The sequence below is a fragment of the Semicossyphus pulcher genome, unplaced genomic scaffold (assembly GCF_022749685.1).
Source record: "Semicossyphus pulcher isolate SPU_LCO1_2020_fin unplaced genomic scaffold, fSemPul1.0.p SCAF_20, whole genome shotgun sequence".
In the NCBI taxonomy this organism is placed as follows: Eukaryota; Metazoa; Chordata; class Actinopteri; order Labriformes; family Labridae; genus Semicossyphus; species Semicossyphus pulcher.
The window spans coordinates 17,946,532-17,959,420 of NW_027211694.1; the positions used below are offsets into that span (position 1 = coordinate 17,946,532).

Below are 12,889 nucleotides of genomic sequence, written 5' to 3' on the forward strand. Positions count from 1 at the left end.
GTGATGAGATGGTATTGATGTTTCAGAGGTTAAAAATACACTTTGTAAATAAATAAATTGTCTTGCTTACATGCACAGCATGTCCTCTTTTATGTGGAGAAAAGACTTACTATTTTGTAAGGGAGCATAAATCTAAAAGCAACCTAAAAGCCTAAATATTTGTTGAATGAAAAGAAAAACACTAAACGCACAGGAACAGCTTGGAAAGAGAAGGGGGAGGAAAAAAGCCATAGTGACTCATACGTTTTTGTACTGTTAAATATTTGCACTACCATAATCTTGCATAAACCTGCACAGCTGTTCAGCTCTTTAATTACACCTGTTGTACATATTTTGTATTATATTGCTTTTTTATATCTTATTCTTATTGTCTACTTTTTATCTTATTCTATTTAAGGTCCCTGACAGTAGCAGTACTACTGTTTTTTCTTTTTTAATTATTTTTATTCTAGTTCTGTGTTCTGCACCTAAAAACCAAACTAAATTCCTTGTATGTGTAAACTTGATTCTGATTCTGAAGATGTAGACTGTGTGCGCATAAGCTTGCTAATGGCCGCAGATGGGGGACTTCCTACCGACATCTACATCTAAATGTATAGTTTTATGCAGTATTTTAATTTCCTCCGTTAAAAGCGTTCCCTGAATCTATCATTCTTTGTTTTGTTTTCAATTGGCTAGTCAGGTGTTCTTTTTAGATATTAGCCAATCAGGGATGAGTACGATAAAATACCAATTTCCTATATGGGCGGGACTTAAGCGAGTGGGTGCAGAACGAGGGAAAAGCGAAAAGTTTAAAACATTGTGCATTGAAGTTTGAACGACTGAAAAGTGGGGAATGAACTTGTAGTTCGGTGAAGTGTGTTAAAATACGGTATGTTAGTAAAGTTAAAGCCATAAGCTTTGTTTCATGTCGTTACGCTGTTAAGCGGGAACATAAGCCTGGCATAGAGCTGTTGTCTCTCTGTTTCTTACTTAAGCTAATTGGCGCGTGGACTGTTGCTAATTAGCCCACCTGTCGCAGTCACTACGGTGAGCTCACATGATATGAGAGACTGCGTAGGAAACTTATTTCCGTTCCGAGTTTCTGAGTGAGTACGGTCATTATCAATTATCAGAAATAATGTGGACATTTAAAGTGGAAAGGAAATTAATTTTTATGACTGTTTGTATAGTTGGTTGCTGCCGTGCACACTGCTGCTGTGGAGGTGGTCAGGACTGAGCGCCTTCAGAGGAGATTTTCAGCTTTACATGAAAGAGGTCGAAGCTTCTGGAGGCGTTTCCAAAAGCCTGAGTGAGTTACTGAAGGGATACTTATTATGAGCATTTTAATTTGTTCTATACACAACACCAACATCATGGTATGAGTTATAGAATCCAGCATTTTCAAACTTTATTTTTAGCTTATTATTATAAAGGGAATTTAATGTTGGGAACAACCTGGTTTTGTAATAAAAGTTTAAAGGGGCTTCTGGCTCATATAAGGCCGAATAACCGATCCCAGAGCAGCTATGTTTTCTACAACTGAACCAAACTGAACAACCGAAAAATAATTACATTAAAATATAAAATTTTTAAAGCGAAACAAACTTTACCAAAGTGATTCAAAAACACATTAGAATAATAGAAAGTTGATTGCATATCTAAAATATGTCCCCTTTCATTCTGTTTTACATTTATCTTTGTGGTATGATATTTTTCAATATTTGCTTAAAGTTTTTAACTTAACAAAAAAAGATTTGTCTTATCACCATTGTCTGTAAATTGTATAAAAATATATGATACAACAATTACAAAATACACTGGAAGGGGACTTTGAGGTCTCATAAACAGATATATTGATAAAATTGAGCTGACCTAACACCTTTCACCATAGGCATTAGTCTGGACGGTAACATAAAAGTACTTGTTGAAAAGTTGTCAGTTAATATTGTGAGGTTTGCTACCACATTATATAAAATACGAATTAGGCTTTGCAAGCAACATGGAAAAGGAGATGGAAAGACCGTGGCAGAGAGTCATGCCATTTGCAATATCTATAAAAGTACTGTAAAATCTGGAATTTAAGTCCACCGGAATATAAGACGCAGTTGGGGGTATCCCATAGGAAAAAGGTTTTCTATAGCTATTTATAAAAACATGTATACAAGTTATTTCAAGACTATTTCAATTTATAATCATTTAATCAGTCAAAACGCACCCACATTCCAGCCTACCATCTGTTTTCACCAAGTTTGCAATCCTGCTGTAACTAGCAGTAGCTGGCAGCCTACGGGTTGTGAGGTTTTGTTGTTGTGAGGGTGACAGCTCCACTGGTGATCATGACGGTGCATGTCTGTGACGAACATGAGCAACAATCAAGTTAGCAAGTCGCTTAAACGGAGAGGAAAACACAAAACATGAGACGTTGTAGCAGCCTGGACCCAGACAGTTTAATGTGGAGGTGCGACGTCACCACTTAACCGACAACTTTAGCTAGATTATAACGTAAGACAATACCATACCTCTCTCTGCATTTTATATACTGGTATATTGGTCGCACTTATATATAGGACACAGCCCACTTTTTAGATGGAAAAAAAGTGTATTGAAAGTGTGTCTTATACACCAAATTTGACAGTTTATGCCGACAACCAAAGTAATATATAACCACAACCAAATCCAGTGTTAAGTGTCTGTGTGCGTTTTGGAATAGCCAAGAAGTAACATGGTATCCAATTGTATTTGATTTTAAAAATACCCCCTCTCAAAATACCGTCCACATTTCTAAACCATAGTGATACACAGAGAGTCAAATCACATCCCTAGTAGAAATACTTCTGCCCTCGCCTGCTGTGAAGCTACACTGAGCACGGCTCTCACTTCCATGATATCTCATCTCCTCCCCGGTCCCTGAAGTGTTTTTTACTCCTGTTTCCCCTGTTAGTCCCTCCATTCACTCTCTGAGTGCCCCCTCCTGCTGGCTGCCTTATATTGATGAGAGGGATAAGAACTGTGTGAACCCAAACTCACCCAACAAGTTGTCTTCATGCCCGTCAGTGCTTGCGTCATCTCTACTCACAAGCGAAGACCCTGCTGGCAATGAGATCTGTGCAGAATCCTTCTTGCTTATTCCTATCAATCACCCACAGTCATTTCTTTATATCATCCTACCTGTCTGAATAGAGCACCTTTGATCATCAACATATGTTTGTCTATCTTTAGAGTGATGGAAATTGATGAGTGGGCCCTTACAGCGTCAGACAACCCATTCATCTTAGCATCTTAAAACGTAATATTTTAGTTTACATTTTACTCAGCTGTTTTCAACTAAAAAAGCTGAAACGAAAGACATAAAGACAGACACCTTATGACAGATTAAGGTAGCAACTTGCTGTTAAACATATTAAAGTAAAAAAAAGCAGCTAAAGAGCCTCATACATGGGAAAAGCCTGGCAATGTCTTCAACTGGTCAGGATGAGGAGGAGCACTGTGGCTCCTTTCCCTGGTTATTATGGGATTTTTGCTTCTAGTAATTATCTGCCAGATAGCTGGGCCACTCCTTTCTGCATAACCCAAACTAAAGAAAGCACATCTTGCATCCTCTCTCTGAGTCCGCAGTCTGAAGTAACAGTGTGTATTTAGTGGGAGCTTTCCTTTTCAATACAGTACTATGTTAGAAGTAGAGAAGGGAGTTTGACTGATACAGGTTTAATTTCAGGCTTAAAAACAATGAAGATTACAATTTGAAACCATGTGTAGATTTTGAAATCCATTTTATCCACGAGGTGCTCCCGCACTGCTGAAATATTGAGCTGCAGCAGTGCAGAGAATCAATCCAGTGTTGTTAGTTACTGTAACACCATAAGGAAGCTTTTCCTCTCCGTGGCGTGTGTGAGTGTGTATGAATCAAAGTGCACTGATTTTATTGCAATGTGGATATATTTCATTTCAAATGATTGATTTAAGTTAAATTATGATCTAAAAACGTAAAGACTAAAAGTGGTATTTTTAGGCCATATTCATCCCGGCTCCTATCAGCGGCTATCTGATTGATGATTTAACTTCTTATTAATCTCTATAAACCAACATCTGTAAGTTCAGGTAAAAATCTGCTCTAGATCTAAAATTCAACTTGAGATAAATTCCATTGACGCTGTGTAACGAAAACCATGCAGCGTTCAGATTTCCCGACTTCCTCGAATGCATCAGATTGATCTGACCTCCATTCAACAAACAAACATTTTAAGTAGTTTTCTTCTCTCGAGGACAGACCTGACAAAGCTTCATTTTTACTTTTTACTAATCTGCATCATGATGTTGAAATTTTGGCAAAGGTAAGAACCGTTAATTAAAGTCAATCACAAGATTTTCTTTTTCTGTAAACAATGCAGCATGTGGAAAAGGAAGTCTCGACTGGAAGTCGTTTATCGCTAACCGCTGGCTACACGCCCAGCATTTTCACAGTTATCCATAGAGGCTATATCGTCGTCAGACTATAGCCGATGGATCCGAGATTGGGCTAATGACGAGGTTTAAGTTTTTGTTTATTCAGGAAGACTGAACTTCTGAACTGAAATGAAATTCTATTTCCTATATTTAAATGTAAACAAATTGTTGAGCACTACAAAATTAAGTGTTAACATTTTTAGTAATGCCAGCTCTTAGCCCCAGTTGTCTTCTTCTTCTCCTTGATCGCAGCCTTAAGATGCTGGAATACCTGTCGGCACCGTCTTCTTACTTAATGTTAACAGAAGTTTTGTTTAATAATTTTAATTTAAATGAAATGTCAAGATTTTAGATATGAAGGTCAGAATAAAGTATTGGATATACCTTTTCGAAAGGTTGACAAATCCTAGGATGCCATTATTTTTAACAGTGCAAATGAATAATATTTAAAACTGTCTCTGCTCAGAACATCTGCAGACTGTCACTATGTAAATGTGACATTTGATGGTCCGACTGAAGGCACCCATATCAATCACCATGGTTGTTATTGAAACACTGTAAAACACTTTCAAGTGGTCCTGTGGAACATCATGGACACAGTGAAGAAGCAAACACTGGTGGCAACCAAAATCACAGATTCATTACGAGAAAACTGGTGGGATACGTCTGTTTTTAATTACAAGTGCACAGCTGGCTGTTTTGATCATACAGGTCACAGAGATAAAGAAAAAAACATTACATTTGAACAATTACAGTATCATCTACTGTAGATGCCTTTGGGTTCTGTACACACCTAAGACACAACAGTGCTTAAGGCTATATACCATATCATACATACTCTTGTTTACAATATTACAGTTACAGCCATGACGAACATCCCTGGAATGTGACATGTTGGAATTGACAGAGAAAATGGCCATAATGGTCCCTCATTAGCCTTGAGACATGTACTAAACTGGTGCTTTTGGTTTGGTGAAGTAAATATGTCCTGGACAAACACAGTGAGCCACTTCAGAACATGTAATGACAAAAGAACATTGTGGACTTTTTTTTTTACAAGGTCTCAGGAACAGGCTTTGACAACACTAGATTTTTCATTGGTGAAGGACATGTGTGGGTGGGGCTTTTATTGTTGATCTCTACTGCGTGTAGAAAATACGTTTTGACACAAGGCGCATAATCCTGCCATACTACAGAAATCTTAAATTGGCTCTATGTAACATACGAGGGCCGAACATCACAATATGCCCTACAGATAAGATACAGAGAGAGAACCTATGACTCTTCTCCTATGACTTCTTTGCATGCTAAATAGTACAGCTTGCATGCATCATGTTCAGACTGCCATCTGGCTTATTCGATTTTTTTTTTTTTTTCAAAGTAATAATCTCGAAGATTTTCATGTAAGTAAATGTCTGTTAAGTCTCTAACTGTCGCCGAATACAATGGTGTTTGAGCCTATGGCCCACTGATGAAAGCCTTTGCATTTGCACAATTACAGACGGCGTCTGTGGCGACTTTGGCAGGAAAAAATGACATGCGGCGCCCAGTTAGTGACGCGTTTTCCCTCACACAGCAGTGGTTGGTCTGCCAGAGAGGGTAGGCGGAGCTAAGCGGCTGCTTTTCAGGTCTCTGCAAGTGTTGCGAGTAAACGGTAATCTACTATGGCTGAACAAACAAAAAAGATACACTACAGATGACTACGATGGCTACAGATACAACTTCAAAAATAAGTGAAAATCCAAAGAAAATGAAACAAATTGGACGCTCAGATGAAGGTCTAAAAAGGAAAGCGACCATCAGCGAGGAAAATAAAGAGGTGCAAACGTAACAACTGTAGCCAACTGTGCACGTCACACATGCAACATTGTCTGGATATCGTCAAAGGTGCTGCCGAAGGGAACGAAACTGAGATCTTCGAGATTACTACTTGAAGAGCAAGAGCTGTTATGGATTTATTATCCAACATTTCATATCTCACCAGTATCCAGGATTGTTTGATCCGAATGATCCAAAATGAAACCATGATTCACCTCTAGAGGGAACAGATATTTCGCTTGAGACCTTTTTTGAAGAAAATGATCAGAGAATAAGTGAAGAACATTCCACATGACATCAGTCACATTTTGTCCATTTCTGAGCCAATAATTGATTAAAACATTTACAGGAGAAAAAAGTACATTTCTTGCATCATGAGATGCTAATGTGGCTCTTCCCTAGCTGCTGATCTTGGTCAGCATCTTGTTGATGGCCTGTTTGACGTGTGTGGTGGAGCTGCGGCGCCTGGCCTTGCCCTGCACAGCCTTGCGGCGCCTCACCTCGCGGCACAGCTCGTGGAAAGCCTCGGCCACTGCGCCACCCTCATTGGCACATGCTGAACATTCATAAAAGGCACACGCCATTTCAGCTGCCAGGCGCTCGCCTTCCTCTGTGCCAACCTGTCTGACGTGGTCCAGATCCGACTTATTGCCCACAAGGACCAGCGGAACGTTTTTTGGCTTTTTCACCTCTTCTAGGAGACTTCGGAGCGGCCCCACCTCCTCGAAGCTTCCCCGGTCTGTGATGTCGTACACAATGACGAAGCCGTCACCCCAGCGCATGTGACCCTCCTTCTGCTGGATGTCCTCCTGAGACGAAGACAAAAATGTGGAGATGCAATTAAAAATACCAAATCATTTGATCTGATCAATCATCCAGGTGTCAAGCTAAACAAAACCTTTAGAGCAGCATTTTTGAATTGTTTTTTAGCTATGTTTGTGTATATATAACACATGTAATTTCTTTATGGTGTCTACTTAATTGTTCAGTTCCTGGCCCTCTTTCTTTGCTCTCTATAGAAGCCAGAAATTAAATTCTGCAGTTATCTGAGGAACATCAACTTTCAGACATGTGGTCCTAATTTGATCATATTGAGGCAGAAACAGTCTCTCCAGTTAAAACAGACCCTAATTGGTCGTGTGACAGACTTTAAATTGTGACTGACTGGAGGCACACAGATCCTGATCTTCTAGTTATTGATGGAGGAAGCTTAAACACCACATCCATCCAAAAGACAGCCAAGAAAGTTTGACGTTTGTATACCTGACCGGCTTTTGAACTTGGAATTTATGAGCTACCAAGAAGATTCCACCTCCACAAATCATTACAGAGTTAGCACAAGGCTTTGATACAGACAGAGTCAGGAGAGGCCTGACAGCCAACGCACCCATGTCTGGACCTCGTCCATGCTCGCAGAAAATAGACTACATTGTAATGAGAGAGAGATGACTGTCTGAAATGTCGCAGGGGAAATCAGCCACCAGCAGAACACCTACACAGCACTGCAGCGTATTTATCTTCAGCTAGAGGACTTACGCAAGCTCTCCCTTATGGCCAGGACCCTGAATGCTTCTGTCAGACTGCTGGAAATTAGCATCTAAAAGTGCCATTCAGTCTCAAATGCTGTCTCAAAGTGTCTTTCCAAATATAATAGGCAGCAAGGGCAGAAGGATACCAACATTTAAATATATAACACACTTTGAACCATGAACTGTCTGTTTGTAAGTATAGATTGTTTTTGCAATCTAATGTCCTATGTGCCTAATGATAATCTAATAATTAGTAAAATGAGATTGAGATTCATTTAGTTTTTTTGTACTCCTTTTTGAAGGTAACCACAATGTTTTGATGACATAAAAATAAGCCGTTTCTTCAAATCTAATGTTTTAGGATTTCCATTTAAAGAAATGTCTATTAAGTCACTGTCTATCCTTGAATGAGGTAACACAATGGTGATTGAGACTATGGCCCACTGATTCTGCAAATGCAAAGGCTTCATCACAGACTGGGTGTCTGTGGTGACATTCACACAAAGAATCACAAGCAGCGCGGTCTGCCAGAGAGGTAAGGCGGAGCTAAGTGGCTGCTTTTCCGGTCTCTTTAAGTGTTGAGTAAACAGTAATCTACTATGGCTGAACAAACAAAGAAAAGATTGATGACTATAGTTACAACTTAAAAAATAAATGAAAATCCACTCGGATGAAGGCAGTCTAAGGAAAGCGACCGTCAGCGAGGAAAATCAACCGTTACAACCGGAGCCAACCGTGGACATCACACATGCAACACTGTCGGGATATCTGGCAAGTGTGGTCCCGCAATCTTCGAGATCATATCTTTAAGAAATTCAGACTTCAGGTGTGTAAGCTCACTTTCTTCGTACTCAAATTTGCCACTGAAAAACTGCATTTTGGGCGCCATGGTGGCCTGGTGTAGTGCTGAGTCCTTACTGCAGAAGCCTGCATGTCAGCCCCCTCTCCACTTTCTTTCCTGTCACTCCTCGGCCTGTTCTATCCAAATAAATGCAAAAAAGTCCCCCCAAGAATACATTTTATATATATATATATTTAACTTAATGTGGTACGCTACTGTTTTTACACAGAAAGGTCTGTCTAAGGAACTGAAAAATACCACTCTGACTGTGTTTTGAGACACCAGAGGAAGGTGCTTTAAAAAGAAAACCCTGATGATGTCATCGCTGAGTTGACTCAGAGTTGAGTCAGAATGAGGCTTGAGGTATAAAATATAGTCCGTGTAACAGGCTAACTGCATAAACATTGCAGTAGGAGTAATTTGGAAATGATTCTGGTCTCGAGTCTTTGTATCTGTTTTGACGCCTCAACTAAAAATGTTGACACATAGTTGAATTGGGGACACACGGATAATTTGTCTCACCTGCCCTGCTGTGTCCAGAATCTCCATGGTGACAACCTCATCATCGATGTTGGCTTGGTGACGATATGTTGATTCTGTAAGGCACAAAAAATAAATTAAAGAAAGCTTTCAGAAATTCAATCTTATGAGAATCATAATTTAATAAAAGTGACACGTGAGAAGTTTTTATGTCAGAAGTATCCTCCTGTGTGTGTTGCTTCAGTGCTTAAAATAGCCGCACACTGTGTTTAGCTGTTGATGGTGAGTTGTGTTTTGCCTCAAGTAAGGCTCAGATGCACCGCTGAGCATGAAAGTTTTGTGAGGAAGTGTGACAGCTGACATAAAACAAAGGATCACCTCTTGCAAAATTTGCTTAGCATAGGGAGTACAGATCCGGAGGAAAATACCTTGGTCATCCCTAAGGATAATTGTGATTGGACTGGGTCATCACTAAATCATCCATAGCTCCTTTTATTTTCACAGCATGGTCATGTTAGACCCTAAAACCAACTGTGATGCAATTTAACAGCAACCCTTCAGTAGGAAATAAAACTGATCTCATTGGACAATGGGCCTTTGTTGGCTGACCACCGAGACCGGATCTGTCGTTGAGACAGAGAGTCGCGACACAATGGCGGATCATGGAGGATATTGGACCTCCACTGACGCAACTTTCTGTCTATACAGCTCTGGATACTTTGTTCGGGGAGAAGGCGGGGCTGCTTCTCCGCTGTCCTCACCTACGTCCACAGCACGCACCTGCTTTCAAATACGTAGTCATCGGCCTTATAATGACAGTACTTGTAACACACTGCCCACAAAAGCGCACATTGACCTGATGCGGTCAGCTACATACAAGGTTTTGACCTTGTCTTGTTGTCTTTCTCATGGTGTTGTAGCTTAGAGAGGGTGTAGACGCATACACGTTCCAGCACACACTCCACAGCCATTCAAGCTGCTTTGTAAGGCTTCACCAAAGTCAGGACTCATGAATCTTATTGGATACAGATTGGATAGGTTGGTAGGCAACAAGACAATAAATGGGTGTAGCTTATAACCTAATGAAAGTGAAACTTTATCTTCTATTTAATTCACATCTGTCCCATTGAATACACAATGAAAGTTGGGTGATGACTAGCAACAGTGCTGCAGTTTTGTAGCACTTCAGTTCACAGATTACCCTTATACACTTTGCCCTCTACATTGCCTGCCTGTCCCTGACTCCTGCAAAGTACTGTCTGGCTTGAAACAGCCAGAGACCATGTTTTTAGCTTTAAAACTTCCCTTCAGAGCTGTATGTGTGATACATCACTGACCTCTGTTTTTCTGGAGTCGCTGGTTAAGCATTTTCGCCCCAAGGCGGGGAGCTTCTATTAGACGCTACAAGAATGAGACATGCTGGCCTCTGCGTGGCTCAGACAGACACTGCATTGTGTTATAAGGACATAATGTTTCCATTTTCCTTGGTCCCTCCTCCATTAAACCATTATCTTGCATTTCAGAGTCAAATGCTTCAGTTTTCTCTATCATCGTGCTTGGTGATCGCTGACTCCTGCAGTGACCTGACACATCCTGAGCTTCAATAAGCAGGATAACATCTTCTTTTCCGAGCATAGGAACACAGGTGTGAACTGTGACCGTGACCTTTCATTCCACCTTGAACAGCAAAGGAGTTATCTGCCTGAATTGCCCCCTTGTAAAAATCCCATCTGTGTAAACACCTCGCAGAGAGCACTGAAGCCCCTCAAACCCTCCTTGCACAGAGATATCCTGCTGGATTTTGCCTTCATCTCAACCAGAGGGCTTTAGCTGGCACTTTCTCAAAGCTTTTTGACTTTGTGAATCAATTGCTTTCAGCTTGTGACTCATCTCCTATCTGCTCTTTATTCTCTTGTGATGGGAGAATATTAGAAAGCTTACTACGTCAAGAAATCAATATTAGAAAAATGGCCAGATTGGCTTTTTTTTTCTTTGGAGAAGAAATACATCTTGTTCCTTCCACCTCTCATAACATCTTATTTTTATTAATAGCAGCGCATACAGCCGAGTTTCAAGCTTGTTATTGGATGTTCCTTATCAGCGGCATTGCACAAAGTTCTGGGCTTTGTACAAAGGCATTTTCTCCCTGCATCCATGGCTTTCATGATTTTATCTTTGTACCTTCTTACACAAGGGCCCTCATTTTCCCCAGGTCCGACACCTCTGTTCCTAAATAATATGCAGCTAGAGATGTATAATTTACTTGTCCGTATTTTAATGAATCTCGACCTTTTCAGTAGAAAATAATGATATAATAATCAAGTTTTGGCCAGCACTATAACAAAGAGCTTCTTAGTTCAGTACTTTTGCACTCTAATTAATACGATGCTTTCAAATGTGAGAAGAAGTCACCTCAACACATCTTGGAAATGTAAGCTTTTTTTTTCTGACTGAGAACTGATTACTTTTTAAAATATTCAACTTGTTAGTCAGGCAAGTGAGAACATTTTAGGAGTAGGAAGCATTCTGATTTCTGTTTGTAGTCCGAGTCGCATTTTCCACGAGTGTTTTAGTGGGCTTTGATTGTATGCAGGAAAACAGTCTGTGTGGGAAGCATATGAGGCAAAAGGCAAATGACTGTAATCAGTAATCTGGGCTTTCATTGATTGATAGCTCAAAAGATATAGAACTTTATTAATTTATTAATTTAGGGAAAATTATATTGTTATAGCAGCAAACATTCACATATCTCACATAAAAAAAAAAACAATGTACCAGATGTACATATATAAAGAAATATTCCAGAAAAAAGGCAGATGTACAAAAGGCAGACTGAATAGAACAGATGCTAATTAGTCCAGTTCACTGTCTGTAGGTTAGTGGTGGCCATCTGACGAGGATTTAGCTTTAATTAATTTCTATAAACACATATCTGCATGCAATTGTAGCTTGTCTCTCAATTCCAACTCCATTCTCACGTCTCAGGCTGTTTTTCAGTTTGTAAACAATGGCTATGTATGGAAAAGGAAGCATTGGCTGCAAGTCCTTTATCACTAACAGCTGGCTATACTGTAAGGTCGGAGATATACTTGCTGTTAACTACGCGTTTACACACATGATGGCTGCCACATGTTCCCTGCGTCGGTTGTGCACGTCCTCAAAAATGAACGCTATGCGAGTGTGAAAGGCAGTATGCCCATGAATAGTAGGGGGAGTGTAGAAGCAGAAGGGATTTGACAGGGTCAACACAGCAGCAGGGACAACAATGGCAGACAGTTGACAAGCTGATAGACCAAGTCTGCAATATCCACATCTGTACGATGTGTCATTGCCACTGTACAGCGATAAACATGCCTGTCAAAACAGCTGGCGACAGATACGTTTCATTTTAGAAGTCCACTTGGAAACTTGCAAACCTAAATGGAAACAAGTCCGGGACTGTTACGTCCGTGCATGGAGGAACATGTTGGAGTAACGGAGTGGGGGCGGTGCTGACATTGTGTTCATCCCGCACATACGGTACTTGCATACGGCCTGAGCTCTCTGGTGTGTCCTCTAGAAGCATTCTCGAGTTACACACGTAGTGAACAGCCAAGTTTGTGAACAATCAGTTCATGACGCAGCCGGTTGTGTAAGCAAATGCAAGGTTAAGAAGCAAGTATATCTCCAGCCAGTCACTCCCATAGGCTTTATTGTTGTTAGATAATAGTCACTAGGTTCCAAGATGGACATCTTAGCAACTTGGAAAATACCAGGCTATTCACCACAGACAGACTGAGACAATAAATTAAAGTGT

The 12,889-nt window shown here is 40.2% G+C and overlaps 1 protein-coding gene across 1 annotated transcript in view; it reads right to left on the reverse strand.

Annotated features, from left to right (window-relative positions):
- Positions 1–5,078: 5,078 nt before the first annotated feature.
- Positions 5,079–12,889, reverse strand: part of rerg (RAS-like, estrogen-regulated, growth inhibitor) — a 46,104-nt gene continuing 38,293 nt past the window's right edge. The window contains exons 4-5 of the mRNA XM_069671164.1: positions 9,136–9,209; positions 5,079–7,052 (exon numbers count right to left, since the gene is read on the reverse strand). Of these exons, the coding sequence (XP_069527265.1) occupies positions 6,642–7,052; positions 9,136–9,209 (485 nt within the window). The 3' untranslated portion in view covers positions 5,079–6,641. The remainder of the gene's footprint in view (positions 7,053–9,135; positions 9,210–12,889) is intronic.